This window comes from Vanrija pseudolonga, chromosome 4, assembly GCF_020906515.1.
Source record: "Vanrija pseudolonga chromosome 4, complete sequence".
Lineage (NCBI taxonomy): Eukaryota > Fungi > Basidiomycota > Tremellomycetes > Trichosporonales > Trichosporonaceae > Vanrija > Vanrija pseudolonga.
Window position 1 is genome coordinate 821,567 of NC_085852.1, and position 23,512 is coordinate 845,078.

Below are 23,512 nucleotides of genomic sequence, written 5' to 3' on the forward strand. Positions count from 1 at the left end.
CGCCAGCACACACCATTGCGTACCAGCACGACGACCTCCACGCCGACAGCTCGCGCGCGACGAGGTGGACTTATAAGCTCTCTCTGTGCAGCTCACGACGTGTCATCATCGCCACTGCTCTGCTCGCCGCGCCGGTCTGTGCACACTCAAACTCACACAACTGCACGTGTACCCACCGCCCGCCTGCCACAGACGACCACAACAACAACAACCCAGCCCCAACCCACCCAGCCATGCGCTTCTCCATCGCACTCATCACATCAATCATGGCCCTCGCAGCCACCACGCCCGTCGTCGCGCTCGCAAGTGACAACAACGGCCGGAACACTGGTCTCGACGGCGCGGACGGCGCGGACGGCGCGCCTGGCGCCGGCACCGGCGGAGGAAGCGGAGGCAAGGGCGGCAAGGGCGGCCTCGGGGGCCGCGATGGTGGCGGTTCCGGCGGAGCCGGCGGCGGCGGAGGCAAGGGCGGCGCTGGTGGTGGAGGTGGAGCCGGAGGCGGAGGAGGCAAGGGCGGCGCGGGGGGTAAGGGCGGCAAGGGCGGCGCTGGCGGCGCTGGAGGCAAGGGAGGTGCTGGTGGCAAGGGCGGCGCTGGCGGCGGCTCTGGCACCGCCGAGCTGTAATTGATCTCTGTACTACGATGGACAATGTATGAAAGGATGCATACCATACAGACTAATGCTACTCGACGTCGTCCTCGTCCATCGCGCCGTCGACACCCTCACCCCCCTCGGCCGCCTCGTCATCGCTGTCGTCGTCGTCGTCGCTGTCGTCGCTGTCGATGTCGTACGACAGACCGCCGCCAGCGCCGGTCTTGGCCTGCTGCGCCTTCCACTGCTCGGCAGCCTGGAAGAACTTGAACGCCGTCGGGTTGGCATCCCGCTCGTCGTCGGGGAACACGAGGTCCCAGTACTCTTCCAGGTTTCCAGACCCGTCCTCGGCCTTGCGCCAGCGTTTCCGTGTCTGCGGCTTGAGCTCAGCCACATGTGCCCGGTCGGCATCGGAGCCGTGCTCCTGCTCGAACGTGTCCCAGGCCTCGAGAAGAAGTGCGCGCTGCGTCGTGTCAGCACTCGTCCACAAGAGTACCCCTCCCCGTCGTCACTTACGTCCTCCTTCTCTCCCCGCGCACGCAGGTCCTTGTAACCACGCTCGAAGACGGCACGCGCGCGCTCCGGGTCGCCCTCCTCGCCCTCGATCTCATTGCCGTCCTCGTCCTCGCCACCGCCAAGCGTCGACCCTTCCAGGAGGGCATACGAGATGTACACCTTGTAGTGGCCGGTGCGCTCCAGGAGGCGGTTGTACAGATGCCTTGCGCGTTCGCGCTCGCCCTCGCCGGCCTCGAAGTCGATGTACGCCTTCCACACAATCTCGGGCATGTCGAGCTCCTGCTGCACGGCGAGCTCGAAGATGGCGCGCACACGCTCCAGGTCCTCCACAGCGCCTTCCACCTGTGTCCACTGGATCCAGGCTGCTGACAAGGATGGGTCGTACTGCCACGTTAGCATCCAGCCTGCCACGTCCCCACCACTCACTGTCAAGAACTTTTCGTACAGCATTCGCACGCGGTCGAACTCGCGCAACCTCATCTCGAGCTCGATATAGCCAGTGAACAGCTTGGGCTTCGGGCACATGCCGATACTCGCGCCAAGCACCTTGCGGGCCGCGTTGACGTCCAATCGGCGGATCTCAAAGTACGCATACGCGAGCCACAGCTTGGCAAAGGTGAACGCCTTGTGGGGCACGAGCTTGACAGCCGCCTTGTAGACGTCTCTTGCCCGGTCGTAGTCTTGCGTGTCGATCTCTTCAAAAGCAGCGTACTGCAGCCACAGGTAGATGTACCGGCGCCAGAAGCGCTTCTCCGTCGCTGGAGGAACGTTGGCAACGGCGCGCTCGTACACCTCGCGCACGCGGGTCGGGTCCGCATCCTCTCCGTCCTCCTTCTCGGCCCGGTAGGCATCCTCCTCGAGGCGCGCAAGCGAGAACCACGCGTCATAGTTGCTCGGGTCGTACGCCAGCTCCTCCTCGTACTGGATTCGTCGCTTGCCTAGCACCGTAAGCTCGACGCCGCTGCGGTCGCCGTGCTGCTTCTCAAACTTGGTGTAGGCGGCGTACACTGGCCAGTCAGCACACATCCACATCACAACACTTACAGTTGGCAGACTTGGACCTTGGCAAACGAGCGAGCGCAAACTTGTAGATGACACGGGCGCGCTCAATCTCCTTCAAACGCGTCTCCATGCGCGCAAACGCGCCAAACACCTGCTGCGCCTTCTCCACCTGGTCCTCCTCGTCACCGAAGAACTCGAGGGCCGTCTGGAACACCTCGCGCGCCTTGTCGGGCTTGCCGCGCTCCTCCTCAAACTTGGCCCACTGCACCCAGTTCTTGGGGATCGGGCGGACGCCAATCCAGCGCTCGTAGATGTCGCTGGCGCGATCCAACTCGTTGTACCGCTCCTCAAGCTTGATGTAGCTCTGCCACGCCTTGTCGTTGGGCTCCCACTGCATCCACCGCTCAAACACCTGGCGCGCGCCGGGAATGTTGAGCAGCAGCTCCTCGAGGTAGACGTATTTGTACCACAGCTGGTCGGCGCGCGGCAGGAGGGTCACGGCACGGTCGAACAGGTTGCGCGCGTGGTTGATGTTGCGGGCGCGCAGCTCCATGTCCGTGTACTTGATCCACAGGTCGGGCAGGCGCATGTCGATATCGAGAGCACGCTCGAACACCGACCGCGAGCGCTCAAACTCGTTCTGGCTCGCCTCCCATTGCGCATACTTGATCCACGAGATGATGCTGTCGCGCGAGTAGCGGATACGCCCCTCAAACTCGGTACGCTTTCGGCCCTGGTACTCGGCGAGCTCTTCGAGGTCCTGGATACGCTGCTTGGGCGCCTGGATCGGGGCTTCTTGACGGTCGTGGGCCTCGCGCAGAATCTGCTCGGCAGTGATCTGGAGGACGTTAGTGATGAGCTCCTCACGGCTGTGAACTAGCTGCTTACCTGCACCGCAGCGGCCGCGCGGTTCTTGACGCGCGGCGCGCGATCACGAGCGTCTCGGCCTGACATTTTGTGTCGAGCGTCGGCGAGTGTGGTCGGTGGAGTGATGCAGTCTCAAAGTCACAACAAGTCTCAACTTCTCGCAGCCAGAGGTGGCAACCACCAGCCAGGCGGCATTAACGGCGGCAAATGACCGTGTGGCACTGATCGCCAGAGTTACTGCCAATGCTTTCCACACCTGCTACAATGCATGCACGCATGCAGATGAAGGCTGTAATCACTGTTAATGGAGCGCAGTATACTGGAAATACGTAGATGCATGACGAAAGTATTGGTACAACATTGACGCCTGGTGGCATCCATCCCCACCGTGTGCCGTAGACTCCCCTCATGTGGGACCCCTCTAGTCGACGTTCATGCCCATGCCCATGCCACCACCCTCGGCAGGGACGAGACGGCTCTTCTTCTTCTCCTTGCCACCGGCGAGCATCTGGGCAGCCATAACTGACCGCTTGGCGGCGCGGACCTTGATCTTCTCGCGGGCAGCCTCCTTCTGCTGCAGAGACGAGTCGGTAACCTTGCGGGGCTGGACGAGCTCGATGTGCTTCTCGACATCGGCGGCCGCGGCCTTGAGGTTGCGGGCAGGGTTGCCAGACATGCTGCGTGTGGGTCAGTGACTGCGCAGACTCGGATCAAGCAGGCGCCAACGCACCGGTTCTTCCAGAAGGCACGCTCGCGCTTGACGCGGATCTCCTGGACACGCTTCATGGCCTCCAGAGTAGTAGCGACAAGCTCACGGTCGTAGCGGACGGGCACGTTGCGGCGCTTCTCGAACTCGTAGGTCGAGTCCTGGAATGGTTAGGGCTTTGCTCGGCTCCGAGGGGCTGTGATGAGGTTGTGACAAGACGTGCGCGCACATCGACTTCACAATCGGCACAGGCCTGCAGATGCTGCCTGGCAACGGGTGTACCAGTGACAGATCGGCACATGACCAGCGCACAGTCGCGGAATCGGTGGCAACGGCCAAGTGTCTCGCCCCATCGTAGCCCTTGATGATACTCACGACAACCATCTCCTTGCCGTTGGCACGGCGGAAGGCCTTGGTCCAGCGGACCTTACGGGGGTTACGCTTCATCTTGAAGTTCTTGTGGCACTTGGACGAGCAGAAGCGGAACGTCTTGGCGTCGTTGCGCACAAACATGGTGCCGTGGCCGGGGTAGACGCTGGCGGAGCAGCTGGAGGAAGGTCAGTGGGCTGTGTCATGGCCGCCCGGATGCCATCAAAACACGCACAAGTAGCAGGGCTCGATACGCATTGTGCTTGATTATATCCTCGTGTTGATGTCTGCGTGTCGATGGTCTAGGATGTATCTGTATCTGCTTGCAGATATTTTGACAAGAGTGACGACTGACTGGTTGCTGCTCGTGTGGATGAAGACCTGCAGAGCTGCATCTCGAAATCTATCTGTCACGTGATTTGACATTCTGGTTGCGGGATCAAATATCGCACGTGGCTGTCACCTTGAAGATCCATGACCTAGCTGGAAGTCGTTGGCGCGCGTAGCGTCGTACAAGCAGCATGGCAGCACAAGCAAAGGGGGGATGCGCCTGTGAGAAGCTTGATTGGAACCTGCATGGCTTTGCCACAGTGAGTGTGGCCCCTGAGTCGCACAAATGCGTTCCCCGAGTCTCCCGTGATTCAAAGATGACCTCGAATAAACGGGCTACAAAGTTGATGGGAGAGACCCTGGAGGCGGCGGTTGAACGAAGGAGGGGGCAGCTGCAGCTAGGCCGCAGCAAGCCAGGTATGGCGCGCACATCAGGAAGCTAAAGAACTGATGGGCCAAGCGAGCCCGATAGGAGCAAGCAAGCCGACGCGCCCCTTGAAGACACGTTTTTCGCCAGGATGAGCCATCTATGAGCAGTCTTTCTGTCCCCCCCCTTGTCGCTCCCCCCTGGGAGAGTGGGATGGCAGGACTGACAGAGTACCTGAGATTCGACTCCTGGCTGCGTGAACCATGTTTGAAGCCAGCGCCAGAGTGCAAAGAGGTGCCAGCCAGCGCGACGCCCGATGGCTCCCAGACCCGCCCGTGTGTTCCCCCCCCCCCCCCCCCCAGCCATCCAGGCACAAAGTCAACGGCCGGTCTTTCAGCGCGCGCGCGCGCCTGGCGGGTCCTTGCCTTTCCCCTCCGTTGTCGCGCCGCCGCCGCCCTACCCTGCCCCGTCCGGCTTGTCTGCGGCACTGGCTGGCTGCTGCTAACCATCCCATCCACCACCTACTACCTCCACGACGACCACTCCAACCTTCAGCCAGGCAACACGCTTCCTACTTTTTCCCAACATCATCTTTCATTGCATTTCAAGAGACACCAAAGGCTTTGACTTTGCATCTCTTTCACTCTTACACACACATCATAGTCTGCCCTCGACGCCGACTACTCTACACGCCCTTTGCTTTAATCCACTTGCCCTCTCAACACTTACACCACAATGAAGATGAGTCCCCCACATCCACGTTTATCGACAATGCCATGTCGTAGGAACCTTGCCAAAGCTAACTCGCGTCCTTCTCTACGCCTTAATTCTCGTCGGCGGCTTCGGTACGCGTCTTAGGCCGCTCACTGTACGTGTCACGTCACTCGGATCGGCGCATGTGTGCTGTGCAAACGCGTCATGAGTGCAACGAGCAAGGCTGACGGCGTTCTAGCTCTCGTGGCCCAAGCCTCTTGTCGAGTTCTGCAACAAGGTAGGTGACGCGTCTTGGGAGCCCCGGATGTCGGACCGCTAACATGAGCCCCAGGCAATGATGTGAGTGGCCGCACGACGATGCAAGACGCTCCGAGCTCGGCCAAAGAGTCGCAAGCATACTGACACGTTCGCTAGCCTTCACCAGATTGAGGCCCTTGTCAAGGTACGTGTCGTGGACGTGTGGGTGTGTGTGAGCCGCATCTGACTCCCTAAAGGCCGGTGTCAAGGACATTGTTCTTGCCGTCAACTACCGCCCTGAGGTCATGGTCTCCGTGCTCAAGAAGACTGAGGAGGAGTACGGCATTACCATCAACTTCTCGGTCGAGACTGAGCCCCTCGGCACTGGTGAGTAGGGGCAGATCATTCCCCTGTCAGAGATGCGACACTGACACGAGGCCAGCCGGTCCTCTTGCCCTTGCCCGCGACATTCTCGGCAAGGACGACTCGCCCTTCTTCGTCCTCAACTCGGATGTCACCTGCAGCTACCCCTTCGAGGCCTTCCGGTGAGTGGGGTTGTGACGTCGGAGGGTCCTTGTCGTTCTAACGCCTGCCAGCGACTTCCACCTTAAGCACGGCCACGAGGGTTCGATCATGGTGAGCAGCGCGCGGCCTTGATTGACTTGGAGGCTGGGAGCTGATTTTTGTGACAGGTGACCAAGGTCGCCGAGCCCTCCGCCTACGGTGTCGTCGTGACCAAGCCCGGCTCGACTGTCATTGACCGCTTCGTTGAGAAGCCCGTCGAGTTCGTCGGTAACCGCATCAACGCCGGTATCTACATGTTCAACCCCTCGGTGCTTGACCGCATCGAGCTCCGCCCCACCTCGATCGAGAAGGAGATCTTCCCTGCTATCGCCGCCGACGGACAGCTGCACTCTTACGACCTTGCTGGCTTCTGGATGGACGTCGGTCAGCCCAAGGACTTCCTTTCAGGTGGGTTTGGCGTCAATGGCTTCAGTGACGGAGATGATCAGCCTAACAAGCAACACAGGTACCTGCCTCTACCTCTCGCACCTCACCGCTACCCACTCGCCTCTGCTCTCCGACCCCGCGCAGAACAAGTGGGTTTACGGCGGCAACGTCATGGTCGACCCTGTGAGTCTCGGTTGTTTGGAAGTGAATGCCGGCTGACTTCTACAGACCGCCGAGATTGACCCCACGGCCGTTATCGGCCCCAACGTTGTCATCGGCCCCGGTGCCAAGATCGGCAAGGGCGTTCGTCTGCAGCGCTGTGTCATTCTCTCCAATGCCACCATTCGTGACCACACCTGGATTGCCTCGTCCATTGTCGGCTGGAACAGCACTGTCGGACGTTGGGTGAGTGATGAAGAGATAACGATAAACGACACGTGACTGACCGGTCTTCTAGTGCCGTGTTGAGAACATCACCGTCCTTGGCGACGACGTCAGCATCAAGGATGAGCTGTACATCAACGGTGCTTCGGTTTTGCCCCACAAGAGCGTGAGTTGTGCAGCGACTGACGTTTGTTGGAGAATGTGGACTGACATGAACAGATTTCCTCGAGCATCACCGAGCCCCGTATCGTCATGTAAGCCGGGGTGTCACCCTCTTTGGCTTGCAGCCACCATCTCTCATTCCCGCTCTCTCCTCTCTCGACTACCCTCTCGGCACGGATGTCGCATTGGATTACACTTGCGTCACCTTGTCACAAATCGGACTCTGTATACGGGGTCTTGGCTATGCATTGAATACACTAGAGCTGTTATGTGTGTTCTGCGGAAGGGTTGATTGCCGCGGTATTCCGCTGCTGTTGCCGCTGTCATGGAACTGCGCGCGGCTGGCGGCCCAAGTCGCTGGTAAGGCTGCGCCACGATGCCATAAGGACCAAAAGTACCAAAGCCTTGTTTGCATCGGCTATGTTCTGTTGGACGGGCTTTGTTTACGACTAAACTTACCACACTGTGAGACAAAGCTCCGAAGTTCGGGCACGGTGCATGACGAAAGCATGGGCGGCTTGATCACCGTCCATTATGCCTCCATTAGAGGGTAATTACGGAAAGCAGCGCAAGGAGCGTGCGAGGAGCACGCAGACAGCATGTGGCAAGCTGGGCAAGCTGGGCAAGACTTGGCGGCTGTTGCGGCTGTTGCGGCTGTTGCGCCGCGCTGCGGCGTGGAATACGCCTATATGGGTGGGTTGTCTTGTCTGTCGGCCGTCCCTTAAAGCGGGTCAGGGGTACCGAGATTGATTGTACCCGCTGGGGTCGCGCAGCCATGGGCGAAAGGAAGGCTTGATCAAAAAAAAGAGAGACGGGAACGAAGACGGCAACCTGCAGCCTGCAGCCTGTCGCTTTTGGGCAACTTCACTCTGATCGTCGCAGCAGTAGCAGTAGCAGTGCTGGCTGGCATAACCAAGGTTGCACAATACCGGACATTATTGCAACCTTACCTTGCCTTGCTTGGCTTGGTGCTTGGGACATCATGCATGGCCATGAGAGAGCGGGCTGAACGCCGCGTAGTCCTCGTCGTCGTCGTCGTCGCCATGCACTTGTCGCCATTCCGCGTGCCGCCACGTCCGTCATGGCGATCACTCACGCACGGGGCGTGGGGCGCGCGCGGTGGGCGCTGGGCGCTGGGGCGCACTGGCATGTCGAGCGAGGGGCGCGCGGGGGTCGTTGCCCGTCCGTCGCTCGCCGCCTCTCCGTTCTCTCCGCCTCCGTCGCTGCCGCTGCTGCTGCTGTTGTCTGCGGCGTGGCCATTACCCAACCCGTACGCCGTTGCTGTCTGTTTGTGTGGTTGCCGTCACGACTGCCGCGTGCCGCGTGTATGCCATCCATCGTCTGTCCGTTCCATCCTTGTTGTGCGCCGCCCTGCGCGCCCAATGAACCTGCCAAGAAGCTTTCAGTTCCTGAGCGCCACCGACCCTGTTCCGTCCGTCCGGAAGGGAAAAACACGCCGTGCATCCAAGCCAGCAGCAGTCTGCGCACACCCGCCCGCCCACCCGCCGCCACGCCACTGGACCCCATGCAGCAATGGCTTCTGACAGTCACCTCTTGGGCGTGTCGTGTTTGGAAACACGCCTCAGACAAGTCACGAGTGGTTGCAAGCTGCCTGCTACTGCTGCCTGCTGCTGCCTCTGCTGCGTTCAGGCTCCTGCGGGCCAGCGGAACCGATCATTGTTCCGTCCCTTTTGCCGCCTGGTAAGCCGGGCAGCACCAGCCGGCCAGCGCGCGCGGCGCGCCTGGGTCCACTTTTGTAACATTACTCTTGGGCGGGCAGGCACGACACTCCTTCCCGCTCAAGTCTACATAGTCATCCCACCATCCCACACGGCAGCAGCCCGCCCACCCTCTTGCCAGCACACCGGCACACACTCTGCTCCCCGCCGCCCCTCTCCTCCCTCCGACGGACAAGCCCTCACGACGACGACCACCACCCACTGCCATAACATTCCTCCCACCCACACTACCCACACCTATCGCTTTGTTGTTCTTTGCTGCATCTTCCTTTCTCCTCACCACCCTCATTTCTCGTCTCGTCATCGACAACGCGTCTCGCATTGACGCCGGCCCCCCTCAAACCACTAGACTCGACGCCACACACGTTTCCGCCCTTGTGGCCTTGAGGCTCGTCGACCCCCGATTTTCCCAATCCGATATAGCCCATACCGTCAACAAGCACGCGTTGACGGGGCTAGCGTCTCTTTTGTTCAAACCTACAGACGAAACCGTGTGGTAAGTGACGGCTCTGCCTGTGTATCCCCCTCTGGGCTCGACGGCAAATCGGACAGGAGCTCTTACCCCTCTGGGGCTGGCATTCGAACATGCGGAACGGCCAGTTGTGGTGCATGCAGTGTGCGACTGTGTGTGTGTGGTGCGGCGTCTTGTCTCGCAACGGCAACGATTAGATGGGCAAATCGACACATCTCTCTTCTGGGTTACCACACGCGGCCACTAGCCCGGTATACCACGCTGTTCCCATAGTTAGCCTCATCATCAACTCTTTGCATCTCTCTCTCTCTATCTCTCTCCAGTCAACTCATCATTGACACAAACCCCAGCAATGGCGCCAAACCCATTACCGACACCCGAGGCCGTCGCCGCCACCCCGGCGGTGGCAGCGAGGCAGGTTGTCATCACCACTGTCTACAGCACGCTTCCCGACCCGACACCGACCGCGACGCCCAGCCAGGCGACTAGCGACAACAAGGCTATTATCGGACCTGTCGTCGGCGGTCTCGTGGGTGGTGTCGGTGTAGGCCTCTTCGTCACCCTTCTCTGGTACTTTCTTGCCCGCCGCCGCAAGAACAAGCAGCGCGAGGCGCGCGCAGCACTGTCTCGTCGTCGCGCGCGCCAGGTCCAGTCGATGCAGCACACGCGTCGCAAGTCGACCACCAGCTCGACCGGTAGTAGCGCGCACCACCTCAAGCCTACGTCGCCGAGCGAGAAGAACTTTGACCCCCATGTGCCGGTCACGCCCCCGCAGCGCACGTACGCCCCGAAGCAGTTTGACCCCTTCGTGAACGAGAAGGGTTACGGGTACGAGCCCAAGCCACTCGCATACGTTCCCGCTGGTGGCGGCGAATACTTTATCCAACAGGCGTACGAGCTGCCCTCTACCCCGCCCTCCCAGGACCCCCAGCCGCTCGTCCAGTTCGACCTGCCTACGAATGACACCACCACCGTCACCACGACCTCGACGGACAAGAGCTCGCCTCCCAACTCGCCTCCTTCTGGACCTGATCGTACTTCTCGCGGCGCGTCTCGCATCGCCGCAGCCGAGCTTGCCGTCGCGTCGGCCACTGCCCCGATCACAAAGCGTCACCGCCCAAAACGGCCATCACCTCTTGCCAAGTCGGACGAGAGTGAGGGCGGTCACCTGCCCTCCAACGACTTTACGCAAGTCCGTCCAGGTTACTCGCTTGACAACTCGCCCATTCACTCGCCCCCCAGCAGCGACGGTTCGCACGCTACCGCTGTCTACGCTGCCGCAGCCGGCGGCTCGTGGGGAATTGCGCTCGGCTCGCCCGAGGAAGACGAGAACGAGACGATCACGTTCGCCGATGAGCAGGAGAGGGCTATCGCTGCTACCAGGGCTGTCCTTGACCCCGCCTTTGAGGAGCGCATGGCAAACGAGCCCGACAGAGACACCAAGGCATCGTCGGGTATGTACTCGCACGACCCGTTCGCCGAGTACCACGCCTACATGTCTGCTCGTCCCGAGTCAGACATTGAGAACTTGTTCGACAACTCGACTGCCAGCCCACCTCACACGGCTTCTGGTCGCAAGCCCATTGACTGGATTTGAACATGGAACACTTTTCCCCTTCGCACCACCACCACACCACACCCATTGTACCGTTGTGCCCTCCTTTATCATCACTGTATATTACCAGCAAAACGCACGGCCATGTGGCCAACCCCCACCGGACTTTCTACACACCCATTAGTTGGAATTATTATGTACCTTGGACTCTACACGCATCGCCTGCCATCTTATAGACAGATGCGACACCTGAACACTTCGCGTGCATAGCAATGGTCGTGTGGCACAATCGAGAAGCTGCCACTTGGAAGCCGTCCGTCACAATCTGGTCCCGCGTGCCTTGCTCGTTGCCGCGCCCAGTTCCGGCTCACTGACGCACCGGCAAGCGACGTGTTGCCCGGCCAAGCAAGGAAACATCAAAACTTGCCACCGAACCACATCGCATCTTGACTGTCAAAACAACATCTACAACAAGATCATGTCGACGATTGTCGACGCCCGCCCGCGCGGCTCCTACATCCCCGCCGACTGCCCAGAGTGAGTGCGCGTTGTCGCCAGCACAGGCGTGTGCACACGACGGCATCATCATCACGCGACTGACCATCGCCCCTCCACAGCTGCAAGGCGCAGCAAGAGTATGTCGTGCCGCCCACATACATTGGCAACCTGCGTATCCGGTGCAGCGAGTGCAAGGCGCTGTTCCAGCACCCGCAGCCGAGACCTGGTGCCGGCGCCGGCGCCAAGGCGAGCGCTGGCACGTCGTCCACGAGCGCACGCAGCGGGCCAGGCGCCGCCGGCTCGTCGCGCCGCCCAGGGATCGGCACCGACGCCAACCCGATCGACATGGCATACTACGATGTCCTGGGCATCTCGGCCACCGCGACCACGGACGAGATCAAGAAGAGCTATCGCCGCCTCGCGATCAAGCTGCACCCCGACAAGGTGAGCCCGGCGGGAAGGGGCGCGGGGGCCATGGGCACGGACGGGGAGGGGCATGAAAGGCTGTAGAGCTGACAGCGCGCAGAACCGCGATGACCCCGACGCCGAGGAAAAGGTGTGTGCTAGCTGCATTGCGCAGGTGCTGACGCCCAGTTCAAACTCATCGCCGTGGCGTACCAGGTGCTGTCGGACCCCGACCAGAGGAAAAAGTACAACGAGTTTGGGCAGAAGAATGGAGGCGGAGGCAACGACGCGGCCTTCCACGACCCCGAGGAGGTGTTTGGCAAGATGTTTGGTGGTGACCGGTTCGAGGACCTTATCGGCAGCGTCAGCATTGGTAAGTCTAGCTGACATGTACTCAGGGTACTCCCAGCTAACTCGCCCCAGGCAAGGACATGAAGGACGTGTTCCAGCAGCAGCACGAGGAGGAGTCTCTTAACGAGTACATGATCGGCCCGAACGGCAAGCCTGTGCTCACACCCGAGGCACAGGCGCGCAAGACGGAGCGTGAGAGACAGCAGGCCGAGGAGAAGGCCAAGGAGCGCAAGGAGCGCGTCGACAAGCTCGCTGCCAACCTCATCCGCAAGATCAGCGTGTTCACCGAGGCAGCACGCGGTGCCGATGACCCGCAGGTCGGCCCGTCATTCAAGGAGATCTGTCGTCTCGAAGCCGAGGACCTCAAGGACGAGAGCTTTGGTGTCGACCTGCTTCACTCGCTCGGCAGGACGTACCAGTCGCGCGCGTCGCAGCACCTCGCGACAGCGACGTTTGCGCCTCTGGGCTGGTTCCACGGCGCCAAGAACACGTTCAACCAGGTGACGGACACGGTGTCGACGCTGCGCGCGGCGCTGGACCTCAAGGCCGTGTTTGAAAAGCTGCAGGCGGCCGAGCAGTCTGGTGTGTCGCCCGAGGAGCTCCGCAAGCTCGAGGAACAGGCGACCGAGCAGGGTATGCGCGTGCTGTGGAAGGGCGCAAAGCTCGAGGTCGAGAGCGTGGTGCGCGAGACGTGCGACAAGGTGCTCTCTGATCCCAACGTGTCGCGCGAGAAGAGGGATTTACGCGCCGCCGCCCTCAACCTCATGGGTGAGGCCTTCCTGTCTGTCAAGAAGGGCGAGGAGGGCTCCGACGCCGAGTTTGTCAAGATTGAGACGGCAGCGTCCAAGCAGCGCGACGCGGCCCGCGCTGCCTCGCCCGCCAAGCCCCCAGTGTCCGACCACAAGCAGGCGCCACCAGCGTACGCGACATGTAAGTGTGCAGATAGTCCGCGTCGCTTCCAGCACCATCTGACACCACCCCAGATGAGAGCAAACGCAAGCAATAGCCACTATCTGGCGCAAGCCACGACGTAGGCCACGAAGCAGGCCACGACGCAATCGACGCCACCCCATTGATCTGTCCCTAGAGCATAGCCGCTAGACTTGTTGTGATATAATGCAGATTGTGATACAGTGTGGAGAGTACAGGGAGTGACAGGTGTCTGTCTACACGGCCGCAGCTAGCTCGTGTCCTCGTCGTCGACGACCTCCTCGAGCAGGTTGAGCGAGAGGTAGAAGCCGTCCCAGGTATCGTCGTCTGGGTCTGCGTCTGCCCACTCTGCCGCGGCGGCGAGCATGCGGGCGGCACCAGCCTCTTCGCTCTCGGGCTGGTCGGCGTCGGCAGCGGCCACTGCCACTGCGTCGCCATTCGGAACCGCGACGATCGCGGGGTCAGGCCGGCGGGGGTAGTCGGCCTGGACGGTGAGCACGTCGATGACCTCGTCCTCTGCCGCGTCCTTTTTCCGTGCAATGTCGTCCTCGTCTTCCTGAGCCAAGGTCAGCGATGCCACACCCCACGGCCACACCCCACGGCCACGCCGCCCCGCCACGCCGCCACGCACAATGTCAAACTCGTCCTCGCGCTCGTCGTACTCGACATTCTCTTCGAGCTCTTCAAAGCCGGCCGCGAAGGCAGCCCAGTTATCCGGCTGCGCCGTCTGGAAGACGTGAATGTCGCCAGAGTTGGCCACGGACGCGATGACTGGGCGGGTCGGGTGCCACTGGTCGTCGTCGTCAGCACGACTCGTCCCCCACGCCACGCCACCTACATCACAGTCCACGAGCGGCTCCTTGGGCCCCTCGAGCACCTTGACGAGCACGCCCGAGTCGCGGTCCCACACGAACACGTTGTGCGTCATCTTGTGCCCTCCGCCACCCATGACAAAGTCGCCGTCGCCCGAGAAGCCGATCGCATGCCACGGCGTGCGGTTCACCAGGTCCTGGAAGCGGTGGATCGGGGCGAGTGCCCCCGTCGCGGGCGACACGTTGAGCACGCGCAGCGCGCGGTCAGAGCTGCTCAGCACCAGCCCGCGTCCGCTCGCGTCGAATGCGAGCTGTCGGATGCCACTCGTCCCGACGCGGATGCGCGCCTGCACCAGCCGGCTCACGGGGTCGAGAATCAGTACCACGCCCGAGGTTGTGCCGGCGTAGATTCGCCCACCACACGGCGACCACGTCGCGCAGGATATCGACGACCTGGGCGGGGTGTTAGCTTGCTGTCGGCGACTAGCTACCCACTTGCGCTTCGCCCCGTCATCCTCCTCGGCGTCCCCGTCCATCACATCCTCGAGCACAAACTGACCCCCGCCCGGCCGCAAGTCAACCAGCACGGCCTCGTTGCACGCGAGCGTCGCGAGGATGACGTTCGAGTTGCGCGGGTGGAAGGACGCAGTGACGAGCGGCGCGTCGAAGCGTATTGTGCGTCTCCTGGCCGTCGAGGTCGGCTTGACGCGGGTCCGCGGTCGCAGAAGCGGGGTGAGCGCAGCGAGGTCCCACACGATGGCTGTGCCGTCGAGCGACGCGCTGAGGAGGTATCGGTTGTTGCGCGACCAACTGGGTGTAAGCGTCGAGCTCGCTCGCACCGTGCCCACCTCAATCCCGCGACGGCCTTGACATGCCCCTCAAGCACGCGGACCACACCACGCGTGTCCACGTCCCAGATCTCGACGAGCCCGTCCGAGCCCCCAGCGGCGAGGTAGTGCCCCGCGAACGGGCCGGACGGGTTGAAGCGCACCGACGTCGCCTGCGACGAGAGGGTCGCGTCGACCGCCTCGGGGTATTTCTGGGCGAAGGGATCTGGCGGGGTCAGCTATGTACCGAAACGCGACGCACTTAATAGCTGCTGCATTGCAGCGTGGGGGTTTGGGTGAGATGTAACTGGGAAGTAAACAGTGGTCGAGGGGTGATGAAATCGGCTCTGAGCGAGCAGAAGTGGAGGCCGCAAACTCGACGACTGTCACTCGGCAACAACCAACGAACCCAAACCACTCTCAACCAACTTCGCTTTGTTCTCTCACTCAACTCGACTCAGCTCGCTCGCCCGCTGCCAACCATGCAGCATCAGCCACCCAGACCCCCAGCAGACCGCTACGTCGCGCCGACGGCGCCGCACGTCCCGATCCACGCGGTGCAGAGCCTGATCCCGCGCCTCGCGACGACCATCAACGACATTGACGGGCTCAAGGCGCAGCTCGCGGCCGGCAACGCGGACAGGAGCATGCCTAGCTGGTGAGTATCGAGCTTCTTGATGTTTGCGGTACACCCAGCTCACCCTCACCCCAGGGACACACTGCTCCAGCGCTACGCCATCCTCCTGGGCCGCGTGCAGAGCCTGACGAGCTACATCTCCCAGCCGCCCGTACAGCGGGGCACGGGTGCTGGCGCCGTTGCGCCTGGCGCTGTGCGCCCCCCTCCGCCCCCCGGACCAGGAGTGACGGGCAGTACGACGCCAGCAGAGACGGCCTCCGCGCTGGCGCACTACCTCGTGCACCCTCTGCATCCCTTGCCGTCGGACGCGAGCCCAATGGCAAACGACACGCTCCTGCAGGCGATCAACACGCAGCTCCTCCCCTCCGTGTCGGGTGCGCAGGAGCAGCTCCTCGCCCCGGCAGAGGGCGACGGCGAGGGCCCGCACCCCGCCGACTTTCTGCCGCTCGACGAGCTCAACCGCCTCGACGAGCCCGCGCTCACCGGCCGCACCAACAAACTCAAGAACCGCCTCGCGCGCGAGTCGCACCGCGCACAGGCGATGAAGAGAGAAATAGACACACAGTTTGAGCAATACGACTGGGCCATGCGCCTCGACGACGCCGCCGACGAGGGCGACAAGGGCGATGAGGACGACGACGACGACGATGATCTGTTTGGCGGTGACGAGGACGACGACGGCGACGCGACCATGGCCACGGCCAAGGCTGAGGCTCCGGCACCCATCCCCAATCCCCGAGCAGGCTGGACCATTACAGACTACCTTCGTCTGTTGGACACGGGCAGAGGACCAACGCCGGCGGCTCCGTCGACAGCAGCGGGAGCGGCTGGTGCTGCGCCAGCAACATCACAACCCGCGGCGGCTCCTGCTCCCGCCGCGGCCTAACTAGACACATGTATGCACAGTTGTATCATAAGCCTTCTTCTTTAGCAACAGGTGATCATGTTTGCATCGCGTCACTAGGCGTATCGTTTACTTCTACCAAATAGGGGATTCCGAAAGGTTTGGGGGGGTATGGCTACTTGTTCAATTAACTGCTAGGCTCCTTCTTGGGCGTCAGGGCGAATCTGCCAGTGCGGGGGGTGCCAAGCTCGCCGTTTTTGGAGCTGACACTGGGCGTCCGGCTGCGGTTGCGCGCAAGCCCACCCTTGGATCCAACCGAGGCCTGCCAGTCGAGGCGGAGCTTGACCAGACCACCACCGTCCTTGAGCTCGACGAGCACGTCGGCAGTGGGGATAGCAGGCTGAACGTGGCGCCAGATCTCAACCTCGCCGTTGCCGAGCTCGACGTCCTTGCCGAGCGAGTGCTTGTCAAAGACGGCGAGGCTAAACGTGTTGGTGCCAGGATTAATGTTGAAGTTGAACGTCTCGTTGAACTCGACGTCGGTGCCCTTCTGGTTGTCCGTCTTGTACGACTTGGAGCCAACCTTGAGCTGGACGTATGGCTTGAGCGACGAGGCGCTGTGAGAACCAGCAGGCTTAATGTCCTTGGCACTGAGGACGGCGACAGTAAGCATGCCAGGCTCGGTCGGAGCCTGTCCCTCGCCGGCGGGAAGAGTAGTGGCATCAGAGCCAGGAAGGCCCTGGTCGATCACGCCGGCGGGAGCCGAGACTTGGCCGGCAGTGGCCGTCGAGCGCTGGTTTTGCTGAGGGACCTGGTAGCCCGACATGGTTGGGTTCTCATCGGCCAGTGAAGTGGGCGCCACATTGGCCTGGACATCGGTGCCCTTCTTTCTGCCAAAGAGCTTGCCGGGAGCGTGGATAATAGCACCGACACCGTGACCGACACCTGAAACAACGGCACCACCTCCGGCGACGACACCACCGCCAACAGCTCCGACACCCTGGAGGACGCCCTTTCCGACAGCCACAGGGGCACCGAGGGCGGCACCGCCAATGTTGGTAACGGTTCTTCCAGCGCTCGAGAACGTGCTTGTCTTGCCTCTCGTGCGAGCAATGATCTGCGGCGTGAAGAGGAGCTTGAGCTGAATGGTACCGGCAGGCTTTCCGTTGAGAATCACAGGAAGGTCAAGAGGGAGGAGCTCGAACGGCTCAAGCTGGGCAAGGTCCACAAGACCGTTGCCAAGAGGCTCTGAGCTTCCAACCTGGTTCCAGTCGGCGACCTCATACTGGAACTTGGCGCGAACGCGGGACGGGACAACCGTGTCGAACGACTCATTCCACACAGGGTTGAGCGTCTTCTTCACCGTCTGCGACTTGAAGACCTTGAGGCCGTTGAGCAGGAAGGTGATGTTGGGGTCAGACTTGCCGCTGCGGTCGGCAGCAGCGAGGTTCTTGCCGCCAACAACAGTGACCTTCAGGAGGCCCTGGTCGTTGATCGACTCGCGAGGCTCCAGCTTAATGTTCACCGGGAGGTAGCGGGCGCTCAACATGACGGAAGAACGCGAGCCATCGGCGCCGGTGAGAATAAACTCGGCCTTGTCGTTAAGAGCAGTCTCCAGGAACTCCTTTGTCTCCATCTGGACCTCGCCGACAACGTCCTCCTTCTGGTCGGGGTCGTTGGCGTTGATGCGAAGCCAAACACGGCCAAAGTCGAGTTCACGAACAAAGCCCTCGCCAACCTGGTCCCAAGCAGCGCGGGTGCTGCGGGCCTTGTCGGACGTGTACACAGGCCAGTAGCCATCGTCGAGCATGATCTCGAGAGCACCCTTGCGGGCTAAGTTGCCACCGATGACCTGGAAGACGATGATACCAGACTCTGCAGGGGTCGTCAGTCAAGCTGAATTTGCAGTAAGGAAAAGTAGCAGACTTACGGTACGTCAGGAGCTGCTGCGTGGTCAACTCAACGCCGACTTCGGGGTCGTCGGCGGCGGTTTGCTCCTCGCCCGCCTTGGCGTCGCCTGCCTTGGTGGCAGGGGCATTGGCCTTGGTCGGGTCCTCAGCTGCCTTGGCCACGTCCTTGGCTGCGGGAGCGACGGGTTCGGTGGCAGTGGGAGCTGGGTCGCTCTTGGATGGAGCCGGTGCAACGGCGCCAGCGGAAGGTGCAACAGCGCCAGCGGAAGGCGGCGTCGTTCCAGTGGCGCCGGCAACCGCGCCGGCAGCAGCGCCAGCCACAGCGCCGGCAACAGCGCCAGCAACAGCGCCAGCAGCAGGTGCGGCACCGTTGGCGGGGGCAGCGCCGGCAGCAGGGGCGGCGCCATTGGCGGGAGCAGCGGCCTTGGCAGAAGCAGCGCCGTTGGCGGCCTCCTTGGCCTTCTTCTGCTCGGCAGCGACCTCGACCTCGTTCTTCTTGGCATCAAACGAGACACCGCCACGGAGGGAGATGGCGGGCTTGAAGTCAACTTCGTAGTTGAGAGTTCCCTTGTACTGGTTGGCTTTGCCCAAGAAGATCTTGTCAGAGCGAGTAAGATGGCCAGTCGACTTGTAGGGCCACTCCTGGTCCTCAGGGTTGGGCTCTGCGCAGTCGGCGACATTGAGCTCGACGTAACCGAGGCTGCGGTCCTTGCCGACATTCTCGTAGTCCATGAGCTCGAGGGAGAAGCGCTGGCGGAGGCTGTGAACAGGCACATAGACAATCTGGTCCCACTCAGGGTTGAGGTTGTTGTTCTGCACCTCTGTACGAGCAAGGGTCTTGTTGTTGGTCTGGACCCGGACGTATGGGTCACTCTTGCCGCCAAGCTCGACGTTCTTCACATCCTGAGCGTTCTTGATCCACAGGCGGAGGATACCGATCGGGGCAGTGTACGCTGCGGCGCTGTCGATAGCACCAGCCATAGCCACGGGGCGGAAGTCGGCCGAGAGACGAATCTTGCCGGCTCTGGTGCCCGCGAGGGGGAACCAATCGTTGCCCTTCTCCTTGCTGGCAATGATATCCATCAGCTTGACAGAGACACGGCCCAGGTTGGACTGAGTCTTGCTGTCCGAGACATTGACGGTGATGACGCTAGCGTTCTTGTCCGACACGAGGAACTCAGTGTGAGCCTCCCAAGCAGGGTTGTTGGTCTTCTTGGCGGTATCCGTGGTAAGAACAGCAGTCTTGCTGTTACCAAGGTAGACCTGGGCAACCGAGTTGATGTCGCCGCTCTTGTCAAAGTCCTTGGCTCCGTGGACAGTGATACGCGCAATGCCGGTGTTGCTCTCGGGGGGAGGGTCAAAGGTGCCATCAGGCCTCTTGGTGGGCTGCAAGACGGGGAAGTAGGACAGGTCGTAGCGGAGCTGACCCTTCTCCTTGCCGCCGGCGAGCACGTGGCCCACAATTCCCTCCTGCTCGGCGTCCTCGCCCAGGACCTTGAGCTCCTGCGAAGCGGTGCCAAGAAGAGAGTCGGGACGGTGCTCGTTGTAGTCGAAGACGTTGAAGTTGAGGATATCGTTGAGCGACTGGATCAGGATGAACTGGGTCTCATTGAAAGTCGGGGTCGTGGTAGAGTTGACAATCTTGGTGCGAGCCACAGGAGGCTTAGCACCAAGGGCAACGCTGACATACGGGTCCGGGGCGCCTCCACCAAGCTTGGAAGCGGTGAAGCCCTTTCCGTCGAGAATCGTGACCTTGACGACACCTGAGGCAGCGTCCAGTGGCGCACCGGCAAGCATCTGCTCGAGGTCGAGAGTGAAGACGTTGGGGTCGTACATCATAGGGCGGAGAGCACCGTGGACCTGCGAGCGGATAAAAGGAGCGAGACCGGGCATGCTGGCAATGTCGAAGCCGAACGTCTCACCACCGATGGGCTTGAGAACGAAGTCGAACATGGGCTCCTCAAGGAAGCTCATCTCGACGCGCTGGACATGGGGGAAAGCAGTCATGAGCTGGAGCTTGATACTTGAAGCGGTTCAGCCTGGTTGTCGCCCTTGCACGATCACGAGTACTCACCGCATCTTGCCCGAGAAGTTGATGTCCTCCACCATGATGGGCATACCAGCCGACACAACACCCTTGCCGACACGAACGGTGAGGACAATCTTGGGGTTGATGCGCTTGGCGGCCTGGCGAGGAGTGATGTCCTGAATGTCGTTGGGCGTGAAGGAGAGAGCCCAGTCCATCACGACAACATCGTCGGGCGTCTTGGGGAACGTACGGACGTAGTCGATGCGAGGAGCCTTGTTACCAAGAGTGAAGGTTGTGAGGCGGATGCTGTCAAGGAAGCCGGGAGTGCTCGCAACAAGGGCGGCATCGACCGATCCAACAATGGTGGCAGAGAGGACAGGCTCGTAGATCAACCAGAAACGGTCGAGGAAGCCGTTGAGCCAGTCGGCGCTCTCAGTCTCGGTGATGAGACGGGTCTTGACGAGCTCACGCTGAATGTCGTCGCGGGCACGAACGCGAGTGCGCTTAATGGAGATGGTGTAGAAGGTCGCGCAAATAGCCAGAATAATGGCCACCCAGGCCCAACTCAAGCGAAGGGCGGTGATGAGGCGCGTCGCAACGACAGCGAAAACAATCTGGACGGGTCAACATCGCCCGCGTCATGAGGCTAGTAACTCACAACACCAGCATTGTGGTACCACTGTCCGTAGTACTGGTCGCTCCTGATCGGTGTGTTAATAGGCAGTAAAAAGCACGCATGAACATAGCTCACAGGAAGTTGGACAGGATGTCGAGCTGCTCAGCCGTCTTGGCGTCGGGAACGCCTCGGCCCTCAATGCCAGCGACCTGCTTCCAGCCGATGGGCATCTGGGAGGGTTAGAGGAGGTTAAACAGGTCCCAACCGCAGTACACACCCAGTCAGGGACTCCTGGAAGGACAGTCATGGGGATCGTGCCGGGGATGTCGGCCTGGAGTGTCAGCTATTGACCAAACTGTCCGGAGTGCAACTCACCTCGGTTGGGGGCTTCGCCGCGGCGACCGTGGTCTTCTCAGCGTCCTCGATCGTGACCGTAGGAACCGGAGCTCCAGCGGACGAGGTGTCGATGCCAACAGCTGCCGAGGAGTTAGACTCTGGACTGGGCGCTCTGTAGGCTATCACTCACCACGCGCCGTGTTGGCCTTGTCGTCCTTGAGGGCGCCCATGCCAGGGACGTTGCCGACAATGTTCTTGACACCGCTGGCACCCGCGCCAATGGCGCCAACACCAGCGCCGACAACACCAGTGCCGACATCAATAACGCCGCCAGCGACGGAACCGGTTACGTCAACGGCGCCCTTGGCAACCTTGCCGGTCACATCAACAACACCCTTGCCAACGTTGCCAACGGCGCCGACGCCTTCCTTGCCGACGTTGACGACACCTTTGGTGACGCCCTGGCCAACGTTGACAACACCCTTGCCGAGGGCCTTGGGAGCGCCAAAGACACCCTTGGCTGCGCTTCCGATGAAGCCGCCTTTCTTGGCGGCTGCGGCCTTCTCCTCGGGAGCTGCGTCGGGGTTGAAGACCTACGGGGCGGTTAGCTTTAGGTCTTTTGGTGATTAGGCTACTCACATGGACGGGCTGGCCCTGGGCGGCATCGCTGGCTACAGCGTTGGCGATGGCAGCCTTGTCCTTGGACGGAATCGCCGATGGGTTGGCGTTATTGGGGTTGACATTGCCCGCTCCAGCTCCATTGGATTGGGCATAGTCGGTTACCTTTGGCTCACTGGCCATGGCGGCGGCGAGATGTACCGCACAAGTGGATGCGGTGCGTTCCAGCCGTTTAGAGGCCGACCGAGGTGAGATGAGGCGGCCGGGGGAGTGGGGGAGGAGGAGCGATCCAGCCTAAGACTGACTGGCGCGGAAGTTGTGATGGCGGTGATGTCACAACTGATGAGATTGCCTGCACAGTCCTCGTCGTCGATGGGGATTGTCGAGTGGAGGGGATGCGATGCAAGCTGGGGGAGGGAGAGGATATACCAAAAGGAAGGTGGATGTGGTTGGATGGATGGAGGGACAAGGACACACGCGCGGAGTGCAGAGTACAGGTGTGTGCCCACGGCGATCTTTGGAAGCGAGCGAGTGTGAGGACTAAGGGGGGTGGGTGAGGTGAGAGGGTGGGGTGGGATGCTAAGGTAGCTAAGGGGCAGTGGGTGGGATGAAAGGGGAAACTATGATGACAGGCAGGTAGGTGGTGGGGGAGGGTGCAAGGAGGCGCCTCCGGTTAGGATGCGATGTGTGACAATGTGATCGATGATGCTCTCTGGCTGCTGGCATCAGCCCCGGAACCGGTCGAGAACGCTGCTGGTACGGCTACTGCTGCTGCTGCTGCTGTTTGCAAAGGGGCCAACGTCAGAGCGGGGGGATAGTGGGCGACGTACGGCACAATGAGGGGGGGCGAGGCTCAACGACTGCTCCCACTATGCAGTGTCATGACCCAAACTAAGGCACAAGCACCTCACACCGCTGTGCGTTCCGGTGGTGACGCCCCTTTGCATCATTTTAGCACCTGGTGCTGCTACTGCGACGTCAAGGGGCACTGCGCGCCGTACAATGGGTGTGAAAGGGAAATCAAGCCCGTAAAGCGTGCCAGGGTGCCACCACGCTGCACGCCCGCAGCCTCTGTTGCTTTGGTTGCAGCACGACGGCACAACGGCACATTGCCTGCCAGGACCGAAACCCAATCATGACCCAGGTGCCAGGCCTTGGGCTTTATGCGAAGAGGTGCGCAGCTTGAGACAAGTCGAGGGTCAATGACGCAGTTGAGACACAGGGAAGCAAATCGACGCCAGAGAGCGAAATCGAGCCGAGGCATCAGAGCCCAGGCGGAGGCCAGCTCGGCCAGCCAAGTGCGCGCCAGTGAGCCAGCCAGCCAGGCAGGCGAGTTGCACGTTTTGGCTGATCCCCTCCCCCCCCCGTGCCCCGGCCCGCTGCCATTAGTAGCGTCAGATTCCTTCATTTAAACGCCGCCAGCTTGTAATAGAGATATTAAGACTAAATTTGGCCTCGAAAGTCACCGACGGGAAGCAAACGGCTCATGCCATGGCTCAATTATCACTCGACTGATCCACGCAAATACACGTCATTCGACTTAACGGGTGCGAGATAACCCAGCCAAACTTGACCCACTTCAAAAGTTGGGCACAGACTGCATCTCGACTTGTCCATCTCTTGCTTCTCCAACACACAATGCCAGATATCGGCTCTTCAACACGACCCATTCTCACAGCTGCTTGACGATTCACGACGTGGACGCTTCCCTCAATCAGCTCATCCTAATCGCGCAGCT

General features: G+C 61.2%; 9 protein-coding genes across 9 annotated transcripts; 5 read left to right on the plus strand and 4 right to left on the minus strand.

The window, feature by feature from the left end:
* Nucleotides 1-63: 63 nt before the first annotated feature.
* On the minus strand, nucleotides 64-3,102 carry CLF1 (Pre-mRNA-splicing factor CLF1). Its single transcript, XM_062772109.1, has 5 exons — nucleotides 2,997-3,102; nucleotides 2,151-2,946; nucleotides 1,533-2,113; nucleotides 1,107-1,490; nucleotides 64-1,053 (listed from the first exon to the last, which is right to left on the minus strand). Exons 1-5 carry the CDS (start codon nucleotides 3,060-3,062, stop codon nucleotides 682-684), a joined length of 2,199 nt encoding a protein of 732 aa, XP_062628093.1. The 5' UTR covers nucleotides 3,063-3,102; the 3' UTR covers nucleotides 64-681.
* LOC62_04G005562 (uncharacterized protein) lies at nucleotides 234-623 on the plus strand (the record flags this gene model as incomplete). Its single annotated transcript, XM_062772108.1, has 1 exon — nucleotides 234-623. One exon carries the CDS (start codon nucleotides 234-236, stop codon nucleotides 621-623), a length of 390 nt encoding a protein of 129 aa, XP_062628092.1.
* A 188-nt stretch (nucleotides 3,103-3,290) lies between the features above and the next one.
* RLP24 (Ribosome biogenesis protein RLP24) lies at nucleotides 3,291-4,406 on the minus strand. The gene is made up of 4 exons (XM_062772110.1): nucleotides 4,286-4,406; nucleotides 3,994-4,216; nucleotides 3,706-3,842; nucleotides 3,291-3,652 (listed from the first exon to the last, which is right to left on the minus strand). The coding sequence occupies exons 1-4, from the start codon at nucleotides 4,306-4,308 to the stop codon at nucleotides 3,397-3,399; spliced, it is 639 nt and encodes a 212-aa protein (XP_062628094.1). The 5' UTR covers nucleotides 4,309-4,406; the 3' UTR covers nucleotides 3,291-3,396.
* Nucleotides 4,407-5,295: 889 nt separating this feature from the next.
* Nucleotides 5,296-7,458, plus strand: MPG1 (Mannose-1-phosphate guanyltransferase). The gene is made up of 12 exons (XM_062772111.1): nucleotides 5,296-5,488; nucleotides 5,568-5,615; nucleotides 5,700-5,742; nucleotides 5,872-5,903; nucleotides 5,956-6,085; nucleotides 6,141-6,243; nucleotides 6,295-6,334; nucleotides 6,391-6,670; nucleotides 6,729-6,832; nucleotides 6,878-7,054; nucleotides 7,107-7,199; nucleotides 7,253-7,458. Exons 1-12 carry the CDS (start codon nucleotides 5,483-5,485, stop codon nucleotides 7,289-7,291), a joined length of 1,095 nt encoding a protein of 364 aa, XP_062628095.1. The 5' UTR covers nucleotides 5,296-5,482; the 3' UTR covers nucleotides 7,292-7,458.
* Nucleotides 7,459-9,758: 2,300 nt separating this feature from the next.
* On the plus strand, nucleotides 9,759-11,003 carry LOC62_04G005566 (uncharacterized protein; the record flags this gene model as incomplete). The annotated part of the gene is made up of 1 exon (XM_062772112.1): nucleotides 9,759-11,003. One exon carries the CDS (start codon nucleotides 9,759-9,761, stop codon nucleotides 11,001-11,003), a length of 1,245 nt encoding a protein of 414 aa, XP_062628096.1.
* A 393-nt stretch (nucleotides 11,004-11,396) lies between these two features.
* SPBC3E7.11c (putative J domain-containing protein) lies at nucleotides 11,397-13,349 on the plus strand. Its single transcript, XM_062772113.1, has 6 exons — nucleotides 11,397-11,498; nucleotides 11,579-11,903; nucleotides 11,986-12,015; nucleotides 12,054-12,237; nucleotides 12,288-13,145; nucleotides 13,199-13,349. Exons 1-6 carry the CDS (start codon nucleotides 11,440-11,442, stop codon nucleotides 13,219-13,221), a joined length of 1,479 nt encoding a protein of 492 aa, XP_062628097.1. The 5' UTR covers nucleotides 11,397-11,439; the 3' UTR covers nucleotides 13,222-13,349.
* Rbbp5 (Retinoblastoma-binding protein 5) lies at nucleotides 13,332-15,062 on the minus strand (the record flags this gene model as incomplete). The annotated part of the gene is made up of 6 exons (XM_062772114.1): nucleotides 13,332-13,701; nucleotides 13,777-13,935; nucleotides 13,984-14,410; nucleotides 14,453-14,767; nucleotides 14,806-15,010; nucleotides 15,047-15,062. 6 exons carry the CDS (start codon nucleotides 15,060-15,062, stop codon nucleotides 13,396-13,398), a joined length of 1,428 nt encoding a protein of 475 aa, XP_062628098.1. The 3' UTR covers nucleotides 13,332-13,395.
* A 168-nt stretch (nucleotides 15,063-15,230) lies between these two features.
* On the plus strand, nucleotides 15,231-16,307 carry LOC62_04G005569 (uncharacterized protein; the record flags this gene model as incomplete). The annotated part of the gene is made up of 2 exons (XM_062772115.1): nucleotides 15,231-15,442; nucleotides 15,497-16,307. Exons 1-2 carry the CDS (start codon nucleotides 15,267-15,269, stop codon nucleotides 16,305-16,307), a joined length of 987 nt encoding a protein of 328 aa, XP_062628099.1. The 5' UTR covers nucleotides 15,231-15,266.
* Nucleotides 16,308-16,342: 35 nt separating this feature from the next.
* Nucleotides 16,343-22,364, minus strand: SPAPYUK71.03c (putative protein). Its single transcript, XM_062772116.1, has 9 exons — nucleotides 21,796-22,364; nucleotides 21,347-21,749; nucleotides 21,196-21,296; nucleotides 21,098-21,151; nucleotides 20,956-21,050; nucleotides 20,863-20,905; nucleotides 20,250-20,818; nucleotides 18,196-20,198; nucleotides 16,343-18,140 (listed from the first exon to the last, which is right to left on the minus strand). Exons 1-9 carry the CDS (start codon nucleotides 21,955-21,957, stop codon nucleotides 16,453-16,455), a joined length of 5,118 nt encoding a protein of 1,705 aa, XP_062628100.1. The 5' UTR covers nucleotides 21,958-22,364; the 3' UTR covers nucleotides 16,343-16,452.
* Between the last annotated feature and the right edge of the window lie 1,148 nt (nucleotides 22,365-23,512).